Source organism: Amblyomma maculatum, chromosome 6, assembly GCF_055883805.1.
Source record: "Amblyomma maculatum isolate TAMU_Amacu chromosome 6, ASM5588380v1, whole genome shotgun sequence".
Lineage (NCBI taxonomy): Eukaryota > Metazoa > Arthropoda > Arachnida > Ixodida > Ixodidae > Amblyomma > Amblyomma maculatum.
The window spans coordinates 46,784,428-46,806,875 of NC_139349.1; the positions used below are offsets into that span (position 1 = coordinate 46,784,428).

The following is a 22,448-nucleotide window of genomic DNA, read 5'->3' on the forward strand; positions in this document are numbered from 1 at the left end:
TGTGTGCCTGGATGCTTTATCTTTTCGGGGCCGCGGTCCTGGCCTCTTCCACCCTGGCTCTCGTTCCACCCTGGCTCTTCACTTCCGTTCCTCGCGCGCATCTTGCTTCGCCCCGGAAGTATTTGTTTCTGATCTAGTTGGTGCGTGATGCAAGCTGAAAACTGCCAGATAAAAAAAAAAAAAAAAAAAGCGTACACAGTACGGAACAATTCACGTACACAAGGCTGACTGAGCTTTATTGAATGAAATGGACACTTTTTTTTTGTCTGCGCCATATTTCGCTCGAGACTACGCAGCCTTGCGGTCTTGGCTCGCGCACGGCGGTTGACTTGTGGCACGGACAACCTAACCTTTCCAGTGGCCTGGCGTCCCTCGGATCCTAACCTCTAACCTCCGTCCCTCGGATCCTCAGCCAAGCGCTTTACCAACTGCGCCACGCCCGGGATTTATTAAAAAGAAAAAACACACCTTTATTTACATGTATATGTACAAGGCTGCAACTCGGCCAGTAGCCGAGAGCATTGATTGCTTCTCTCGTTAGCGTCGCCCAGAAGAAACATGAAAGGAGTTTAATGCACAATAGCGATTTATATAGAGGGGTCTGGCAAGAAGGGGACAGAGAAAGGCCTGTTAGTGCGAGATGCGTCACCAAAAGACAAAGGGGAAAACCAGAGAGGAGAGGGAGAGAAAGAAAAAAACTGGTCAACGCTGCTTGCAGCATCAGCGGCACCCAAACCGTTCGTACTGGCGTGTCTTAAAGACAACCACTGCGCGGCAGCCCCGCTGTAGTTCCTCCCGCAGGCTTTGTCGGAGTCACTTCCCACCAGGTGCCGCCACGCTTGTTTCGGCCAACGCACACACTCCATCACTTCCACGCGCTCACGCCAGAGGGCATGCAGTGCAGGTACTATCACAATATCTCGGAGATCTGGACAATCGCAAGGCGCGTCGAGACACAAGAGGCCTGGCCTTGTGACGTCCAAATCCATGCTAAAAAATCCCCGTACTTTATCCCAGAAGAAGTGCGCCGTGTTGCATTCCACAAAGACGTGTTGTGCGGTCTCCTGCCTGCCACACAGGAGACAGTTCGCGCCCCATGGTAGGAAGAAACCCCGCTCATCCTGACGGGCTCTCACGGACAAAACTCCTGTGTGGAAACGGAAGGATAAATCCTTGGAGCCTGTTGGAACGGGCAGCCTCCTGACTCGCTTGAACACATCAGTCTTGTCGATACACATCAGTGTATCGGCAAGCACCCCTGTGGGTGCTTGCCGATACACTGGAGGTTGCAGAAATTGCGCCAGTAGGTCCCAGTAAAGCTTCTTCGGTTTTACTGCGAGCAGGTACTTCCAGGAGAAAAGACCTTGTAGCAGCACCAGAGACTGCGCTACCTCCTTGTAGAAAGCCGTGACATAATGGTTTAGTTGTGGCCAACCAAAGGGCCAAATGCGCCGAGCCGAGATACTGAGTGGCCGCGCGAAGAAAATTATCCTTTTTGTTCTGAAAGAAAATGAGCCTTTGGACGACAAGCTTAAGCTCTACGTTCACTAGGCCCAGTCCGCCTCGCTCCATGCTCCAGAAAAGGTTTCAGCGCATGGGCTGTGCCATAGAGCGCCAAATGAATACTGCTCATGATCTGTGTAGCCTGACCACGGAGTCCCTGTCGATAGTGGGCACACTGGCTGAGTATACGTATAGTACCGCCGGGTAAACTACCGCGTTGCATATCTCGTGAACATTGCTATTTGTCTCGGCCGCCAAGGGTCTAGCTTCCTTTCAGCGGCAGTTGGGTTGCCACCTGTTCATGATTGCTTTACCCATGTCGAGATTGACGCCTAGGCGCTTGTCAATTTTTTCAGAACATTTTACTCCAAAGATTTGGCGGGGCTTCCTACTCCAGCCTCCCAGCCAAGCGCCTTGCGATTTTTCTAAATCTAGCTTGGCTCCGGAATACTGACAGAAGCGGCTTGCCAACCGAATCACCTTCCCCACTTGTTGCTGGGATGTGCAAATGAATGCTGCGTCGTCCACGTATGCGAGGACACGCAGTTCTTGACCGCCAAGTTCTAAGCATTTCATGGTTTTGGATGCAAGTACCATGCGACACAGGGGTCCCAAATACAAGGTACATAGAATAGGCGATATCGGACATCCCGGTCGGTACCGATCTGTTAACCTGTATCGGCGTGCTTGGCACACTGTTGAAGAACTATTGAAGGGCTGATATTAGTGTAACAAATATTGAGCCAATCTATCATGTCTTCGCCGACTTCACATTAAGGAGAGAAAAGAGGATATCTCGGTCAACCTGATCAAACGTCTTCCTCAAATCAATCTGGAGGACAGCTAAAGGAAGGAGCCCGAGGAGTTCGCAAGCCGAGCCAACGTTTCGGCAAGGGAACTTGTCTCGCGACCCCAGTCAAAAACGAGTCTCCTTGTCGAAATTTTGGCTTGCGAACTGAGCCTGTGTGGTACTGAACCCTCCATCGCGCACGCGTACTGATCGCTAATAGTACGCAAAGTCTATGTGGGCCCTCATTTTTGAACAGTAATTGAAAGAAAAATACGCAACGGCGGTTCCTTAATCGATCGTCATGTCGGTTGTTCGAAAAGTTCAGAACGTATTCCATAGGTTCGAATAACTTCGATAGTGCACGATTTGATCCGTTACAATGACCGAATGCGAGGGTATTTGATTCCTTATTCGAGCTTTTCGAATAATCTCACGCACCTTTAAGAGGTGTCTTGACCGTGGAGTGGGTTTTCGGCAGAGGAAGAATACTTTATCAGCTAGCGCATCCTGCCACAGTCATACCTGTGGTCTGATGCAACGTCTCCTGTGATGCCTTGACCACATTAATGACCACCAATCGGGGATTTCTCTGCGACAAAAAAAAATAATAAAGGTCGACGCTGGTTACTGGCGCCGTGACCACCCGATTCCCACGCTTCCTTCATGCCACCAAGCGATCAGTAGCGTTGCTGTACTCTTCTCTGAAAACGCGCTCAGGTGGTGGTACAAATTTTGAGTCGACAAGGTCAGCGCTGGGTCACTTGATGTGTTAAGTGTTGATCGAATATTTAGGGACCTCCCCCCCCCCCCCCCCCCCCCCCCCCCCAAGGTGGAGTAGATTTGTAATATGGGAGTACAGTAATTACTCATGGCATCCGTCCAAGCACAGCCATACGGCTACACAGGAAAGCTGTACAGCTTCCTCAGAAACTTCGCAGTCAAAGAAAAATCGTCCTGGTCCGAGTGACAGAGCCATAAGTGACAATGGAGAAATGCACCTGCTACACGGGTGTATCTTGTGCATGGTGTTGTCCCACTCGTCGAACTGAACGAAGAAACAGCGCTAACTGTCGGGAGGGGTAGAGGACGAGACAGACACATGCTCTGACTAACAACCAAATGGTTTATTGCGAAAAAAAGGAGCAATATAAAGCAGCAAGCCAAAGCACAGATGAAAAGAAAAAAACTGAAAAAAAAAATGGCACGATCACAGTCGTGAGACTCGTGACATACGCACGGAAGGTATCAAAACCGTCTCTGCTTAAGATAAGTAAGCTCTTGTGGGGATAGAACCACCGATGGTTGGCTTACACGTGTCACCAAATTCGTGTGTGAAAGGCTGTGATAGGAGGCATGAGGTCTGATCTTTGTTTGGTGGCACAGCTGGCGTCGCAGTTGCCATAGCAACCGTGGCGCGAGCGAGCAACGACGGATGTGGAGCGAGCCACAGCAGGATATCCGGTTTCTATTAGCTCTCCTTACGACATGCTACATCCTCATTCACTTTATACCTAATTACCACAATTAATTTTCGACTCTTGACTTCCTGTCACGTGGCTTGGGGTACCACAACTTCCTGTGACATACCCTGTGTTGCAGAAAACATGCTTTCGCCATAACAAGTAGTTCGTTGTCTGTAAACGTCGCATGTCGCGAGACGAAATTTGGTGCTCTGGGAGTGGTTTGATATGCGGTCCGCTGTGCCACATCGCCCATGAGCGCTGCCAGGTGCCAGTGCCAATTCACCGAACAAACATTGCGACGCTGGCGCTGCCTTTCGTTTTTCGGGGAAGGGGCATGGAAGGACTCGAGCGAAGGTGATTACAGCCGGAACCAGACAATGGATTCCAAAAAGGAGCCCCAGTGGCAGTGTCCTTTTGGTCCTGTGTCGTGTCGCGAATATGCGGGCGTGTCGTCGCTATCAACCTCCTCCTCTTGCGCCTGTTTCTACTGGGGCGCGGCTATGCTAGCCACCGTAGCACGGGCCCGCGCGCGGTCGGGGCGGACAGGTGTTCTCCTTCGCCCACCTCTGTGAGGGTCAGCCGCCAACCCACGGAGCGCTTCACTCGTGCACTTATTTGCTTTTATTTTTGTATTTTCCGACCCTATCTGTCTGACTGGGTGCGCGCGTGCTCGCCTAGATAAAAAGGACGCTCTCAGCCCTCGTTTCGAAGGCGCGCCGTCGATGACGTCGGGTGCCGGATCCGCTTGATGATATACCGTCCCGCCGCACTCGACACCCGTATGAGCCTCGTGACGATCGTCGTAATCGAGCCGTTGTTTCGCTTTTGTTTTGTATACGTCGGGCTCGGGCTGGCGGTATTCGTCTTCAGAATCTGTAGCTGAACAAGTTACGGTAAGAAGCTGTCGCCGTGCAACACCCTCTTGACTGTTTAGTCATGGTAAAAGTCGAGGTGTTGAGCTGCGAGCGCGTAATGCGTCGCAGCAATTTCGTCATTCGCCCGTGTCCTGTAGAGACATCGGAACAGCGAGTTCCTTTTAAGCACTTGCTTCTTATTTCGCCAACGTTTCCTTGTTTGCTCCTTCTCACGAGCATGCTCTGGCAGGTGACATGGCTGAACGCCGTGGTTGTTGTTGTTGTTGTTGAAAACTTTTATTGTCCAACAGAGAAGGACCACACCGCCTGGGCCGCTCTGTCTCACCCCCCTGTAAGGGGGAGGGGACTTAGCGGCCCAGCCGCACGGGATGGTCGCATTAGATGCTGGCCGGTTTGGTTTCGCCGGCGGCCTCTGCTGCCAGTTGGACGGCGGTGAGTTGGAGCTCAGGGTCTGAGCTTCGCAATAAGGTTTCCCAGGCTTCCCTACTGCTAATGTTTTGCGCCCTGCCTGGGGAGTAAGCGCACTCCCAAATTATATGGTCGAGGGTTCCTCTCGCCCCACACCTTTTACATTTATCGTCCTCGCAGTCCGATCGGATATGTTTATTTAGTACTGGGTTTGGGTATACTCCAGTCTGCAGGCGTCTCCACGCCATTGCCTGACCTCTATTTAACGCCTTGTTTGGTGGGGGGAAACGCCTCCGGCATTGCCTGTAGTGTTCTGTAATGTCTTGATACGAGATTAATCGCCCTTCTCTATTATGTTCTGCCTGAGCCGAGCCATCCTGTACAGCTCGGAGGTAGAGATCTCGAGCTGCACTGTGGGCCGCCTCGTTACCGCTGACAGATTCGTGCGCCGGGGTCCAGATGATGTTGATCGTCCTATCAATCACTCCTTGCGTTAAAATTTTGGTGGTGAGGGGGTTTACCCTCCCCCTACTGAAATTTTGGATTGCAGTTTTACTGTCGCTAATAATATATCTAGCTTTGGTGCCAACGCAAGCGATCGCTATCGCAGCTTCCTCCGCTATCTCGGTTTCTTTCCCTAGTATGGTAGCCGCCGTGATGAGGGTGCCTCCCCCATCTACCGCCGCTATGGTCATGTATCGACTGCGGCTGTTTCCTGCCGCATCTACGTAGGCAACTTCATTTGGGGGTTTGCTCCGATATATTGTTTCTATCGCTTCCGCCCTTTTCTGTCGCCTTTCCCTATTAAACTCAGGGTGCATGTTTTTGGGTAGGGGAGGGATTCTTAGGTGCGCCCTGATTTTCCTGTCAATGTCAACCCTTTCCTTTTGCCCCCTGTCTGTGGCTATTCCAAGGTTACTTAGCGTAGCTCTTCCCACTCGCGTCGTGCTGAGTCTTTCAAGTTGCGAGGTTTTAACCGCTTCCGTCCGTGGTCTGTGTGACGTCACGAGACCACACGACATGGCCAATCGGCCAACTTGCAAGAAATGTGGGAATCGATCCAACCAGGATCGTTGGGTCCCGATTCAGTGAGACACCGATGCTTCTTACCTACATCGGGTGGTCTTTCTATATGTTACTACTTTGTGTTGAGTGTGTGCGACCCGAAACCGAATTGAAAATCCCATGTGCTAGCTCTCATAACTCTCCTTTTGCCTCGCCGAGCTAAATCGGCCGACATTTCGTATGCTCATTTTCGCGTTGCATAGCAATTAATTCCGTAAGACGTGTGAGCGTCTTACGGAATCTGTGTTGTGGTAATCGAGCGTAATTATGACGCAGCAAAAAGTACGTGGGTGGGTCCCAGTGCGCTGTGTGCATTTTCACCCCTTCCATGGTCCGAACAGCGAGTGGGCCCTCCTTGGTGTTCCACCAATACGTGACAATATTTACGAGGGGGAAATGCATTGGAAAGAGTGTAGTTCCCAGAAAAAAATGCCCGGGGGGGTTGTCCCGTACTTCATTTTTGTGCACCAGCACGCTTTTTTTTTTTTCTTTTTAAAGCTGCGTCGCCTTTGGTGCGAGTCGCGAGCCGAATCCGAAGAGAAAGAAGAGCCAGGAGCTTCATCGCTGCTCCTTCATTGGACGCCCGAGACGGCCCGCCGGGCTGAGCGCGGTCCTCTGGCCCTCTCTGGCTCCCTGCTACCGCGCTCTCCTCCTCTCGCGTTCCTTTTCGCTTTGTGAAATAATTTCGACACACTTACGGCAGCCTAGGAATATGAAGGCGAAATCTGCCGCATGCGATAGTTTACACGTGTCTATGGTCCCTGGAAAAACACGCGTCTGCGCCATACGCCACTCAGTGTTGTTTTCCAAGGAAAAGGAAGCAACGCAGCCGACGGAAAGAGCTGAGCTAAAATTTAAGGAGAATCCTAACCATCCTTTAATTTTTTACTTCGTAGTTTTCCGGTTAGTGTTCGAAAAATACTCGAAAGTGAGCCGTTTGATCATCGTTCACTGTATGGATGAGATTCTCTTTGTATATCCTTGTTGCCAACGCGATATGTCCGACCAGGTCCGACTTAGGCTTTATTTATTTTGCCGACAGGAAGTGTAAGCGTCGCGATTCGTCAACCCTTATATCTTTTCTTAAACGCAGTTTGTGTGTGTGTGTGTGTGTGTGTGTGTGTGTGTGTGTGTGTGTGTGTGTGTGTGTGTGTGTGTGTGTGTGTGTGTGTGTGTGTGTGTGTGTGTGTGTGTGTGTGTGTGTGTGTGTGTGTGTGTGTGTGTGTGTGTGTGTGTGTGTGTGCTTTCCTGTCTATCAGTTTGCAGACTTTAGACGGGAGTAACGCGGTGCAGGCGAGGATGAGTGCACTCGGTTGCTTCTTTCACCGTACCGGATTTTTCTGTTGACGCAAATTACACCCGTTTCCGGGAGCCAGCGTTGCGCCCAGCCAAGCTGCATGGGACGCGATGCACGCTGGTTCTTCGACCATGTACTTACTGACCGCTTTGCAGACAGCATTTGTGCCACACTGGGCAAAACTGCATTGTTTTTAAAGTCAGAACGGTCGAGACAGAAGGGTGAAGTGCCTCTAAAGCCCCCCCCCCCCCCCCCCCCCTCCCTCCCTCTCTCTCTTCTCACACCCGCTCGCTTGTAGCTCAGGGACTGCGTGTTTTTGTGGCTTCTCTCAGCGGGCGCTGAAAGCCATTGCCAGATGAGGATCAGACGTTAGGAAGTGCAACAAAATTTAGTTAAAATTTAGTTGGCCGTTGGCCACCACTGGGCGACAGCACTGTCCTGCTTGAATTTCATCCCCGGCTTGCATCGGGCCTCCGCCTTAACGCGCACCGTCTGTTTGGGCTTGCATGGTTCGTGTGTGGGTATTGTGCTGCTGTCGCGACGCGCGAACAAAGGACACTAGTTTTAAACACGAAATGCGGCTCTCCCGCCATCTGGTGGCTGCGCCGCGAGGCGTCTTGCGGCGCCCGTTGAATGGCGGCGGGTTGAAAAAAGAAATGGCGGGAGGAAAAGCGCGCGCGCGTTGTCTGTCGTCATCGGCTCTGTTGGAGGTCATGAGAAAGTGGAGGAGACCGAGAAGGCGCGGCGGCGGCGGCGGCGGCGGCTGTTTCGCCGAGCGGACGGCACCCCGCGGCCTTCCCGAAGTCCTCTCCTGCGCCCTGTTGGCGGTGCTTCGTGATGTGCGACATGTCTGTGCCTGTGAGGACTGTGTGTGGGTATCGAGCGGCTGTACAGCGCTCTTGCGCCCGAGAGTGCGCCAGATCTGGCATGACGGCTGGTGCCTGTCGAGTCCGAGAGCAATAAATCCATCATCCGCCTGTGCTTATTTGTTTTGTTTCTTGCGTGGTATGCGTTGCAATGAGAAAGTTCTATGTCATTTTTGTTTAGCACGTGGTTTGAGACAATTGGGACAGTCGCTCGTGTTGATTATTTACGTCGTTTGTGTACATTCCTCATGTCAAGGCAGTCTGGCGCGATAACAGCAGGCAGCCTTTCTTCCATTGGTTGTACAAGAAAACATCCTGTGAAGTCGTCATTTGGCTCCATTTTAGGTCCAGTTCCCTGGGGTTTTGCAAATACTATGCATACAGAATATCTTCGAGATCTGCAAACGCAAACAGTTATGGTACCTGCACACTATCGGAGCATGTTGAAGGAACTCAGGTGGTCGAAATTAACCCTGTGTTCTACTGGAGCATTTATAACCACCCATGTGTCACTTAAGCGCATGTGCTGTGACTTTCTGGTGGCAGTAATTTTTCTCATTTGTCAGTCACAGGCACATAGCAAACGTTGCCTTAGTAACACTGTTTCTTTGCAGTGAATATGGAGCTTTCCACTGTGATGTCTCTATCACTGCGCATGGCTACAACTTTGCTTTGGCATAGCATGTGAAAATCCAATAGTTATTTGTTTGGTTTTCATTTCACCTGCAGTGACAGGTGTGATATTTGCTTCCATCATGCAATACTTACAGGTGTTAAGGCATCCAAAATATCGCTTGTTTTTCTCTCTCCTTTTGCCTGCTGTGATAGAAACACTGTTGCTACAGGGGTGGAACTTCTCAGTCAGTGAATGGTATAACTACATCTGTAGTGGGCTGAAACTCGAGAAAAAAGTGGCAGATGTCACCTTGTGGCATCGACCAGTTTTCACGATGCTGTAGTTAAGCTAAGTAAGCTGTGGTGAACCCCCATTTCAGTCACATACCAGCGTACATGAACAAGGACAGAGAAAGACGTGGACAACACGAGCACTTTGCCATTTGCCACACCCTCACTGTGGCAGGTTTAAGGAAATCACCCACACAACAAGGACCTGTCCACACCGTTGGCTACAAGGGAGGCCATTTGAGAAGCAAAAGCCTTTTTTTTTTTTTTCCCACAAGTTGTGTCCTACTATAAGTGCCCTATGCTTTTGCATATCTCGAGCTGTGTCTGTTTCATGTGGCTAACAGTAAAACATAGTGTGTTTTTCTTCATAGTTCTTCAGCACACTGCTGTTTGGTTTTCCTCCTTTTTAGTCTTTTGCTGATTGGTTGATGTTAAGTGCCCTAAAATACTGCATACACTTTACTCAGCATCTGTCACTGCTCTCTAAAGCACTGCATGTTTTAACCCATGCCCATCATGGCAACCTTTGCCGCACTATATTTAAAGGTTTTACAAATGAAACAGCGTAGTAACTGTAAGAAAACACTGGGAAAAAAAAACAACTTTAATACAATAGCCATGATAGCAGTACCATCTCTGGGCATTTTTATACGATTTGGAATTGCATGAAAAGGGCTCGTGCCAGTTCGTTTGCTAATTAATAACCTTTTTTTTTTTTTATTGATGTGCCTTCATGATGAGTACATGTGTCCCTGTTCCTGTGAACTAACATGTATTTTGTTTTTGGCATTCTTTGCTGTATTTTGCAGACATACCTTTAAACCTGCATTTCGAAATGCTGCTTCGAACTGGAGAACTCCAAAAGCTTGCCCTGAGAGCATCTGCGACACTAAGGAAGTAAGTGCACACCATGCTTTTTGGAAAACATTGGCATGCCCTTCTTGCCAGTGTCTTTTATTCTGGTGCAGCCTGTAGTAGTATCTCAGAAAAATCTACCTCAAAGGTGCAACCTGTAAGCACAAGGTTATTCTGTGTCTGTGTAGCAGCTTGCAGGCCCCTGGAGGGGCTGTTAGGTGCACTAGGAAAGCATGCATTCAGTGCTTTGCTGGAGAAGCTGCCTTGTTTCCGTCTTTGTCAGCCATATGACAGATGACACTGGTAGCACACAGACTCCTGCTCTGAAAGGTGGGGTTCTGGCAGTTGGCAAGTATGATTTTATCGTCGATGTGTGATGCTTGTTTTGAAGGGAGCGTAACTAATTTATTATACGCTGTGGACTTTGCAGTACTGCCTTTCTTAACCATAACTACTCGTTTGTGTGCCATACTGCATTTTTCAAATTCAGCGAGGGCCTAGCCACCGCTGCTGATATAGCAGCTGCATCTGTGGGGTAGGTTTTGAATAACCGTAGTTGTGTGCTTAATGCATTGTGTAGCATGTTCTTAAGGAGGCTGCTTTTACTTCATTGGGTTGACTCTTGTAACAAAGACTTGTCATTTTAAGGTTGCGCATTTGGCAGGGCATGACCTCCGTTTTCTTAGGCATGCTTTACTGGCCACGTCCTTTAAGCCTTATGAACTACACGTGAGTTATTCATTTTTTAAGGGCCAGTCTTTGGAGGGATGACATTACACAGATTTGCCTTGAATCGAACAGGCCTTGTGCAGCTTGGCTAAGCTCGAACAGAGGGGTAGTCCCTGCTTGATTTCTGCAGCGTGTTAGAGCCACCCTTTCCTTCGTCCATTTCTGTCTGGCAGATATATTTACAGTGACAGCATAGCATATCTTGGCTTGGCTGCCTGCTAGTACAAGCAGTGCAGAGGCCAGGTTTGTCGGATGCAGCTCTTGCTATACAAGACTCTGTTTTCCTTCAGCTGTGGCAGCTGCTTGTGGTCACATTATTTACGAGGTTTGTGTGATGCTTTCTAATGCAGGAAGTCTCGTTTGGCCCAAGTCACAGGCATCACTACCGTGGACCAGGCACGGAAAAAGAGCAGAAAGCTTGCCCACAATGCCGCCCAGACACTTCTTTCATCTGCAAGTGAGTTACCCATTTCTTTTAGTAACCATGCTGCTTGATTGTGTAGGAAGCATTGTTGCTCAGAACTCATACTAAAGGACTTGGTTTGTGCAGCAGTATGATGATTGCCAGGGAAACGAAAATACAGTGCAGAGTGTTGCTTCAAACGAAAACCTTCACATGCAGAAACATAATTTGTGGCTTCAACTGGTTATAGCCACACCTCCCCTCAGCTTGAGACATCGTGATCGTTGTTTGCATGGAATCATCATTGCACCTCAAGCTCATGTTGTTCTCAGTTATTGTGACCGATTGCGACCGATCACACAGCCCCATTTATTTGCTTTTTCGTACACACATATAGTTGACACTGAAGCTTGTCTCATTTCTTAGTTGCCCCCTTCAAATTTTTAGTCCTATCACAGTTTGCACAAAGGAAACTCCCTAGATCTGCAGTTTTGGCTGAGGCCATCAAGGGAGGCTGAAAAGTGATGAAGTATAGGAGAGAGGGCACACCATAAGCATTTGTTAGTTTTCTCTTTATCTGAAATACGGATTTGCAGAAGAGCTAGAGGGGCTGGTAAAAAAAAAAAGGCTGTACTCATTCTTCAAGACAAATTTGCTTTTCTTGTGACGTTGAGTGGAAGGAGGTTTGCCTTTACGCTGTGGTTTATCCGCCGCAGTGGCTCAGTGGTTAGATGCTTGGCTACTGGGCATCTGGGTTTGAAGCTGGCTTCGATGGCCATGCTTTGAAGAAGGCAGAACAACACGAAGGACCTCTGTGTGCTCTGCAGTTTCAGTGACCGTTAAAAATTTGCAGTTCTTATAATCCGGAGCCCCTTTTTTGCGGCATCTCATAACCTGAGCCACTTCAAGATGCTAAATCTGACGTACTGTATCATGCGTTCTTAAATTAGAAGGCACCCAGTCATTACCTAGAGTTGTTCTGAGTACACTTGACTCGCCTGTTTGCAGAAATGAGGAGACATCATAGTGATAAGAAGCGGCCTTATCGTCGACACCTGGATGGAGAGGTGACTACAAATGAGACCTGCTACGATGGCTCTTTCAGGCGAGCGGATGGTTCGTACAGTTTAAGTGAGTATCATCATTTGACTTCGCTTTTGCCTAGTGGCTGTTGCGCAAGGGTTTTAACCCCTTACCACATAGTGTATGATATATGATGCAGTAAATTTCCTTTTTGCTAAATTTTTCTGAATCGCAAATAAAGAAGTTTTGCTTATTTAGTTCCACAGTGTGTACTGTCTGGGATTCATGTGTGCAATAACTCTGCGTTCGGAATGAATTTAGTGATTTTAATTACAAATATGTAAGGGGTAGCACTTCTTACTTCTTGCAGAAATTCGATAGGTAGAGGACACATTTTCTTCATTCTGACTGGAAGCAGTGAAAATTATTAGGACATCATTGAGATTTATTTTGTCTGGTTACAGCATCATCTGTACAATAATCCTTCAGAGTAAATTGTAATAAGTGTAGTTATATCAGATATTATACACCAGGTAATTTGTGGAATTCTTTTTGTCATTTTATGGTGTTTCATAATTTCATAGCAGGAAATAAATCCACTGCATTCCAATGATTTTACATACTTCTGCGAGGTCAGATTACTGTTCCTTCCTTATTAATTACTGATTCTGATCAAGGTAGCGGTTATTGCATTGTATGGCATACTTGAAAGCGAGTTCCTGCGCTCATTCGACAGTCTGTGGTAGCCACTGTGAAAGTGTACTAGAGTTCCTTATACAGTGCACTGACTGCCAAGGAAAAAGGCTACATTCTCTATTTAGCAGAAAGAAAAAAAGCGCAACATTGCAGTCATCGCTGGGCAAAAGAAATAGACTATTGAAAACAATTAGAAGGCACCCAGTCATTACTTATATATATAGAGTTGTTCTAAGTACACTTCACCCACTGATTTGCAGAAATGATATGTACTACCCTTCCAAGTACTTGCCCTTGGGGCAGAAATATGAGACTAATGAAAAGGGTTCACCTTAACTTGGGGTCATTGCTTTAAGCTATGGAAGGAAAGGGAAGCGTTTGGAGTAGTTCAAAGAAGCAAGCAGTGTGTGTCCCACAACAAATGCGAGTTAATGGCAATTTTATCGAAATCTGAAGAAGTGGTGGTCAAGGGTAAGTCATATAGTGGGCATGTAAAGTAGTGGAATGGATTCCTAGAGAAGGCAAGTGTGTAGCATGGGGTAGTGGAAAGTTAGATGGGCGGGTGAGATTAATGACTTTTGCCAGGATATGGTGGTCGCAGCTGGCATAGCGTAGGGTTAATTGCAGATCTTTGGTTGTTCATTAGCAAGAGCAGTTTAATTAGTGAATACAAGTAAAAGATACTTAGTTGTTGCGTTGTGAGAAATGCTGTCACCTTCCAAAAAGATGCAATGACATGGAAGGCGACCAGGTAACTGCTCTGGCCCTATCTGTTTCCTAAAAGGGCACACCCTCATCTGCCTTCCAGTGTCCATGAAACAGCGGGAACGGCAGCGCACCTTCTCGACTGCTTCAAGCGGCAGTTCCAAGGCAGCCTCTCCTGTGCCCTCCCCTGCACCGTCGCTGGGCGACTCATCCAGTTCCCAGCCACTTCCTGGTAATAGCACTTCCTACTTCACCGCCGACGATGGCCGGCTAACCCTTGCCAGCGCAAAAATACGTCTGCCCAGAAATGGTGGATGACATGCCGCCTTGCCCATTATTTTGCAAAATATTGGCCAAATAACTCTCAAGCAAACAACTTGCTGCTAGGCACAGCACGTATACACACAGAGGAAGCTGAGTTCGGTTTTTTCACACATTTGCGTACGTAGCATTTCAAAGGGTTAAGGTACATTTGTTTTCTAAATAGCCTTCGGCCAGCTAGGCACGGTGAGCACTGCACCGAATTACCTTATTTCTGCACCTTATTTCTCGTGACAGGGATGCTGTGAGCGGCAGGGTAGTGCAAAGTGGCGGCAGTTAGCGCTCTTGCGGGATGAACATCCGTGTCTAACGAGTGCGGTGGCCTTTGCCCGCTCCACCTTTCACACTGCCCAGTGCAACCTCGTGATTGTTCTCTCTCGTGCTCCTTCAGGTGCTGCACAAAACCGGTCCATCCTGCAAGAGGTTTTGCGGAGGCGCCGGGGCGAGAATGCATTCGATATCAACAACATTGTGATCCCCTACAGCATTGCCTCGGCGACAAGAGTAGAAAGGCTGCCCTACAAGGAGATCCTCACGCCCAAGTCAGTTTCACTGCCTTGCCTTTAAATGACATTTGTGCACAAGAGTCTGTAGAACTGAGCCTGTGAAGATTGTAAGCCCTTTCTGCTTACCTGAAACGTGGAGCTAAAAGTCTGCATTATCTTTGATGCTGGCGTTGCTTTTAGATGTTGCAGAATCCTCAACACTGACGATGCAGATTCGGCAACCACAGGACATGTCTATACCTCCTTTGAGCATTGTACTTTGGCCTCAATTTTGGGACTATTCCCAAGCCTTTAGAGAAGTAGGTATGATTGGGTTAAGAGGGGTACACTGGTCTGAAAGGTATTTTCCTTATTTCTAACCCAGTTATAATGCAAGCACACCATGTTGCTAAGTTTTCTACGCTGATTTCAAATATGCCTTTCTCTTTTTTTTTTTTTTTTTTTGTAAATTAAATATTGCCACTAAGTGATGAGGAAATAATATTTAACCAACTTTTCAGACCCATCACATGCATAACAAACTAAACCTCGCGCTTGGCGCATGATGTCCTTAATAGCCTATGTGCCATTAAACCCCACTAAACTAAACATTTTCTGCATAGTCTAATGCATAGGGAATGCAATGTTCAAAGCAGTCTTTCTATTTTATCTATGTCTGTAATTTAATGCAACTTCGAACACCAGCATTCAGGATGTGCTTTTTCAATCATTCAAAAGTTTGCGTAATAATTAATTATTGAAGCCCATTAGAAGAATTCTACCTTGAGCATTGCAGCCCCTGCATCTTCAGCTACCTTTTACGAACAAAAATATAGCTTTATCTGCTCTAGTTGCAGAGATATCAACATCTGAAACCAGCCGGGTGTTCAAAGTTTTCAATTTGAGAGAGATGGAATACGACTACTGCTCGTGTGTGGAATGCCGCTATATCAGTGCATGGTGCACACTTGCAGAAGAGGCACGCTTAACTCGGCAGTTCGTCACTTATCCTCAGCCATCCTCTTCCCCGTTATTGAGGCCAGGGTTAATGTCTACCGTATGGGAATATAGGTCGACCCCCTTACCATGAAGTGAAAAATAAATAAATAAATAAATAAATAAAACAAGACAGAATAGTGGAGAAGCGCATATATTTACTACATCAGCTGTGTCCCTGCATCATGAGCTACAATCTCACTCCCTTTCAGCAGCGTCGTTGGAAAACAACTCTTTGCTGCTTGCCACCTGCCAGTGTGTGTCATCTAGTTCCATCAAGCTCGTTTCTTACGCAGCATTTCTTGAAAAGTTGCATGCGAACAGCTGATCTTGTCCATGGCACCACACAGTCTTTCCTGAAACACCGAACTGTCGCTGAGAGAGCCGCCATGCTGCCATTCACTTCGGTGGACATCACTTTTTCTGGAAAGCCACTATAAACTGCTTCCACATGCTGTTAATTGCTAAAGATTCATTTTACACTCTCATAGGTTGAACGAAAGAGCGCGTGCGAAGATAAATCCACTTGGAAGAGGGGAAGAAATGCCAGCAACTGCAGGATGTCGATACAGTTTTGGCTGTTCGTTCATGAGCAGGAATGCCGTCACCAGACTGTGCCTGAAATTTTGCTAAAGACCGCTATATGAGACAAGGAATGACTTTAGCTTGCTTTTTTGTTAGAAAAAAATCTCCACCTATATTCCGGTTTTATACTGTACCTTCCCAAGTATTCGTTAGGATTGTTGAAGATTGCTTGCATTGAATCATACAACTGCCTCTACAACCGCAGCTTCAACAGAAAGTAATGATTCATGGCACTCCTTTAGTGCCGTTGACCATATTAAGTAATACAACACTCATTGCTATTTTGGGTTTTGCGGCTTTTGGTCTGCAAAGTGCTGGTAAATGGGCAGTAGCGCCTTGCATACATGCAATGGCAAGCGATATCTATGCTTGGGAAGTGGGCTCCCCGTCGCTGCGGCAGCATTTTGTCATCACCATGAGTTTTGGCCTGTCGAGCACAGGCTGTGTTTCGACACATCATCATTTGATGTGATGGGATGGAATGTGGCCATCACTGCCTGCTGCATTGCTTGGACATCTCTGGCATGCGACTTCAGAGCCCAGCTGTAGTATACAGTCAATTTAATCACCAGGTTGGCCGCAAGCTTTCTTTTTGCCACTGATCCTCTCTCTTTCCTCACCTTTGTTTTGCAATAATAATTGCGGAGGGCCGTGTCCATGCGCTTTTTTGCACGTGGCTAGCGCAGCCTTCTTTGTGTAGCTTTATGAAGCTATATGCATGCCAGAAACAAGTGGCTATCTCCATCACACAACACAGTCGTGTACCGAAGGCCATATGCTTCTGCAAAGGACCTTTGAAACAAGACAAGTGAAGCCTGCGCTTCCATCTCGCCAGTTTCTTTCTTTTCTTTTTTTTTTCCCCGTGTTTTTATGACACCTGTGGCTGCTGCTCTTCACACTTGATAGATGGGTCGCCTTCTGCAGGGCCACGCTCGCACCTGACACAGAAGTTGCTGAACACAGCATAGTCAGTGCGAGCCCAGTGTACAGTTCAATCACTGCGCCCGCACCAATATGCCGAGGAGAAAGCAATGTTTCCAAGGTTATCCAAATACGACTCTTGGTAGAACTCTCAAACAAAACGGGCGCTGTCTGTGAACACATTTTCGGCTGCGCGTGTTGTCATAGTGTCGACTTGTTCTTCACATAATAAATCTTGCCAGGTTTCATTATGAAGTCCCCTATGTGGAATATTCATTATGCAAACACATCGTTTAGTGCAGTTTGTCAGTTTCCCATGCTTTGCATTGCCCATGCAGCAAGAATATTGATAGTGAATGGACTTATCTTTTGGCTGCCTTGAGCTCACGGCGAACTCCATGCAGATGAAATGTCACCTTTACGGCTAGCCCATATTCACTATCTCCTTTAGAAGTTCTAACATTCCTACCACACACCTTTCATTTGACGGCACTCAACTGCTCGAAATATTCCAAATTCACGACAGTGAATGCAACATCATCCATACCGCCGTTGCTTTGAAGTGGGTAGTTGTCGCAGTTGCTGGCGAAATCCGATTTCCGCTTCGTTGCTGCAGTTGCAGCAATCCTAACCGCCGTATTCACAAACACGCCTTCACTCGAATTTCTACTCCAAGTGGCCTTCGAGGCCTGTTTTTCGTTCCAGAAAGCAACCTCTACTTGAATTGCTCCTCACCAGCGGAGAAAATGAGTATTCTCGAGAATCTCGAGCCGGCGGCAACGCTATCTTGGCCGCTCCTCGATCGCCATTCTACTTGTAAACATGGCAGACATCGCATCGCTCGCTCGGTGTATGGACTTCATTCTACTGGTTTACCAAACTTTTCAGAAAAGCGGATACGACAAGGATGCACCGAACCTTTTTCTAATGCATCGGCTAAGAGTGACAGTGACCCGGGACTTCTGGCACGCTATCGTTTTATGAATGTGGCCATGGCTAGCCTCCGGCCGTCCCTGCCACTCACACCGAACATGGATAACCATGATCAGCCACCGACGTCTGTGCTGTGTTGATCGTCGCATCATCGCATCATCGCATTGCACTTGTGTGGCGCGGGCACATTTCAAGTCGCCGGATAAGTAAACAATTTTCGTTGCCTACCATTGAGGCGCAATTTGACCATCAAGGGTGAGCTCACCCGCGGCCGGTCTCAAGAGTCGAGTGGTGGCGGTGCATTCCTTCCGTGGCTTGCCCTGCACGCTTCCGCAGACAGTGCCAAACTTGTGAGGGAACAGCGTGTTGCATGCAGTAAGCTGGGTGGGCACCGAAGAAGCGGTGGGACTGTGTGGACATCTGTGGTGCACCCCGCGCATCAATGGCTTGTCCGTCACCCGAGGGTACTAGTACGTCTTCGGACGCGTGGCGCTGTTGAGGGAGCGCGTTGGTGTTCTCGTCCTACGGAGCGGACGGATATTCGCGGCTGACGAAGGGCATGGCTTTTCAAGCACGTTTTCATTTAGGGCTCCCCACTTGTTTGGAAACTGCACACGACATTTGCTTCTGGAGAGTCGAATTCAGCATGCAACATAATGCAAAGCAGCACACATGCTTTCATCGCTTGCCCCCGAGCTCTATGAAGGCCAGAGTCATGCTCAAAGGAAATAGACTCGCCGGGGTGGCGCAGGGCTACTGTTCCCAAGGACGCGGGATCGAATCCCGGCCTCTGCGGCCGCTCTTCGAGGGAGGCGAAAAGCAAGGCAAAAGCCCGTGTGCTGTGCGATATCAGTGCACGTTAAAGAACCCCAGGTGGTCGAAATTTCCGGAGTCCTCCACTACGCCGTCTCTCACAGCCTGAGTCGCTTTGGGACGTTAAACCCCACAAACCAACCATCGAAGGAGTTGGCGGCTTATACTTTTTTTTTCCTGCAATATATTTTGATGTCTATCAAAGCTCAGCAATAAAAAAAAAAAGTCTGTCATAGCCTGGCAATATAAAAAATGTCTGTCAAAGGCTGGCAATAACCAAAGGCAAAGCGGCAAAGGCCGAGCATAGATCTCACACCAAAAAATAAACCAAAGTCACACCATTTCTCGAAGCCTACGTCATGTTCCACGTAAACTCTTCGTCACCAGCAGCGACTGTTGCGAGATGCAAAATCATTTTCGGCCAGTTTTCAAAACCGCCTTTTTCATCCAGCCCACAAAACAAGTTCCACTACGCTGTTAACTTTGAGGTTGCTTGCGAAAGTTGTTTAGAAGGCTTGACATGAAAAACTGAGCATGTTACACACTTCAGCATACAGTTTTCGGACCAAAAGTTCACCTTAATCTCGTCCCCATAAGCCACTTACGCTGCTTCAAGTGGAGGAGGTATTCCAAGGGACGTTCATGAATCTGAATCGGGCCTGGAGTGGATGAGCGGCTGTTTTCTCTACACGGAGTGGAGATGGAGCGTCGAGTCGAGGCACGTTTGTGAATACAGGCGTAAATGCTGGAGCGTTGCGGTATCGCAGCATATGCGGTCGCTGCACGTAGCTGTCGCCGATCTCGTTAGGCCTTCGTCGCCCTCCACTAGCACTTCATTATTGGCTGCTGACTCTTGCACATTATCGGAGGGTTCAAATGAAGCAGGACGTGTAAGAAAGTTAATCACTCGCTTATTTATTTTCTTTTGACCAAACTTGTAGTGTGGATGAAATTTACGCAGGGCCATCGCTGTGTGTCGGTCTCTCGCTATTTCAACAAAATGGCGCCAGGGACGCGTCCACACCCACTTTGGCAAGCCTAGCAGATAACACCTGCAAGAATGCACTAATGGGGTGACTAGTTTCAGTTCAGTAACGAAATTCGAGATATGTGTCATTAATTAAGAAGTGTCAGTATTGTACTTTACACAGCCATAGTTGTGGGCCTGTTTTTGTTTTGGGTGTGTGTGTGTGTGTGTGTGTGTGTGTGTGTGTGTGTGTGTGTGTGTGTGTGTGTGTGTGTGTGTGTGTGTGTGTGTGTGTGTGTGTGTGTGTGTGTGTGTGTGTAGGGCCACCGCTTAGACTCGTGGATGATGGGACACCAGTCTCGGCAGACTTGGGCGCCAACTTTGCAACCTGGAATAAATGTATCATTGTCTCTGCTCTACTGAACTGCAGAATAGATGCATTATGTGATCGTAGTGCGTATTTCAATCAGCTGCTATATGTTTCGAGCACTATCCCATCTCTTACAGGCCACAGGCGTTCTAAAACTAATGGCACTGTTTTGTTTTAGGTGGCGTGCGCTATCCGAAGAAGAGCTCAGTGGAGTTTCTCAAGACGCTAGTGACACGAAGGATGAGGTAAGATGCTGGTGCTTTCTTGATTTACGGTGCTTACTTGCTTTGTGTACACCCTTGAGCAAAAGTAGTGTTCGATAGGTCTGTGATGTGCCTTCAGCAGCACGATGCTCTGTCGTCAGTAGTGCAAAAGGCAGGAACCTCGGAAGTGCATTGCAAAACCTCAGATGAAAGTGCCGTAGTCGCAGAGCGTTTGGTTTTGTTGTCTGATTATTGCAGTAGGGAGAACAATACTTTATATAACTTCAAAAAGTATGTACTCTACTTCAGTTTGCGAGGACTTTTTTTTTTTTTTTTTTTTTAATCCATATTAGCTAGGACACCTGGTATATATATATATATATATATATATATATATTTCATATTTCTGAAACCATGGAGTTGTGTGTGGCAAGCCCTTGCTGGAGTTAGTGTAGATTTTTTTTGTGCAGAAAGTTTGTCGCCGAGCTGAATTTTATGGAGCCCTTGTAATTTGTTTATTTCCTCTATTTCAACTTTCTGCTAGTGCCCACATTGATGCCTTGCTACATCTGTGCTCCCACTTGTCTAATTTTTTTCCCATCATAGCATGGCTAGGCACGCATTCTCATTGCTGTAAAAAAAAATAAAAAAAAAATGGCATGCTGTGTGGATGCTGCTAATTTACCTTGTGCACATTTTGTCAGTATTCTCTTGCACGTTTTGGGGATTGTGCATTTCGTACCCACCACTCTATGCAGGTGGAGGACATGAGTGATGAAGCCTTTGAGGCTCGTCACCGGGTGTGTGAAGAGGAGGAGAAGCGGCGTTTTGCCGGTCTCCTATCGAAGGCTGTCCAGAATGCCAGTGGCCAAGGCAAAGCACAGCCATCAATCAGCAGCGGAAAGGGAGCCCAGGCACACCACCACCGGCAGCCATACGACTCAGTGGCATACGATTCGTCCATGTCTCCACCACCCGCGGGGATGATGGCCTCGTGCTGGGCCCCCTGCGAGGTGGACCCTTATGAGCGGCGCCAGTTCCCCCTCTCCACCGAAGAGTATGAGGCCATGTTGGCAGATTCTCCACACCTCCTGCCTTCGTCACCGCCCGTTTCACCTCCACCTCACCACGACTGCTCTCCGGCTGATGCTGCAATGCCGGAAGAGCTGCCAGAGGAACCAGCGGAGGAACCAGCGGAGGAACCAGCGGAGGAACCAGCGGATGAACCAGCGGAGGAGCCAGCAGAGGAACCAGTGGAGGAGCCAGCAGAGGAACCAGTAGAGGAGCCAAAGCCAGAGTCAATGACAGAGTTGGATCCAGTATCTGAACCTTATAGGGAAGAAGTAGGGGATGGAGGGCTCAGGATGGTGGACCTTGGGGCTCCTGGCTCGCCGTTGTCTGAGCCTCCGTGCATTGCACCCATCGTGCCCGATGATCCCGAGTGGACAGTGGTGACATCTGAGCGAAAAGAGAACTTGGTTCTCAAGCTGACCAAGCGATAGACCAAAGCGGTTACTCTTTTTGTTTGTTTCCCAGACGGGCATGGAGACTTGTGTGGCAACTCGTAAGCCTCGCCCCTCCCTTCTCTACCTGCCGTGTGATGGGACTTCATGCTTTGGTTGGAGTGCAAACAATTGCCGTTGCTCGTGTGTGTGTGTGTTAGCGCGCATGGGAGAGAGTGAGTTCAGAGTTGTGTGCAGAGGATAGAAGACGTGCAGTCCACATGTGTGGCTGCAAGATGAAGCCGACTTTAGGAGCCGGTGCAGAAACATTTCCTGGTTTGTTTTGTTGTATCGTACCTTTCCTTTTTTTTTTCTGTAGTGTGAGTGGGTGCATGCTTGTATATGGTCTGTACATATATAATATATATATATATATATACACACACACACACACACACACACACACACACACACACACACACACACACACACACACACACACACACACACACACAATCATGATGCTGTACTATAGACATGTTTGCCTGTGACAGATTAGGCACGCGCTTTCCTTCCTTTCGCTTGCCTCTTGACCACCTTCCGGCCTAAGTTAGAAAAAAATAGAGGGGATACGCCATTGAGGAAAGTGTGTAGACATTACAAGCTGTGCTCGGCAGAACATGACAAGCTGTACAAAGCCAGGAGTATGCACAAGTGTTGACTAGGATATTGTAGCCTTTTTCTAATGTCCCCCCCAAAAATTGATGGCTGGAGGGAAGTTGGGTTGGGTTTGAGCTAGGTTTGCGAGTAACATCTCACAGACCACAG

The 22,448-nt window shown here is 48.1% G+C and overlaps 1 protein-coding gene across 1 annotated transcript in view; it reads left to right on the plus strand.

The window, feature by feature from the left end:
- Nucleotides 1–22,075, plus strand: part of LOC146185658 (KAT8 regulatory NSL complex subunit 1-like) — an 86,040-nt gene extending 63,965 nt beyond the window's left edge. Inside the window, exons 3-9 of the mRNA XM_084606557.1 lie at nucleotides 9,983–10,070; nucleotides 11,108–11,214; nucleotides 12,169–12,291; nucleotides 13,688–13,816; nucleotides 14,297–14,447; nucleotides 20,154–20,220; nucleotides 20,937–22,075. Of these exons, the coding sequence (XP_084462683.1) occupies nucleotides 9,983–10,070; nucleotides 11,108–11,214; nucleotides 12,169–12,291; nucleotides 13,688–13,816; nucleotides 14,297–14,447; nucleotides 20,154–20,220; nucleotides 20,937–21,680 (1,409 nt within the window). The 3' untranslated portion in view covers nucleotides 21,681–22,075. The remainder of the gene's footprint in view (nucleotides 1–9,982; nucleotides 10,071–11,107; nucleotides 11,215–12,168; nucleotides 12,292–13,687; nucleotides 13,817–14,296; nucleotides 14,448–20,153; nucleotides 20,221–20,936) is intronic.
- The last annotated feature ends 373 nt before the right edge of the window (nucleotides 22,076–22,448 follow it).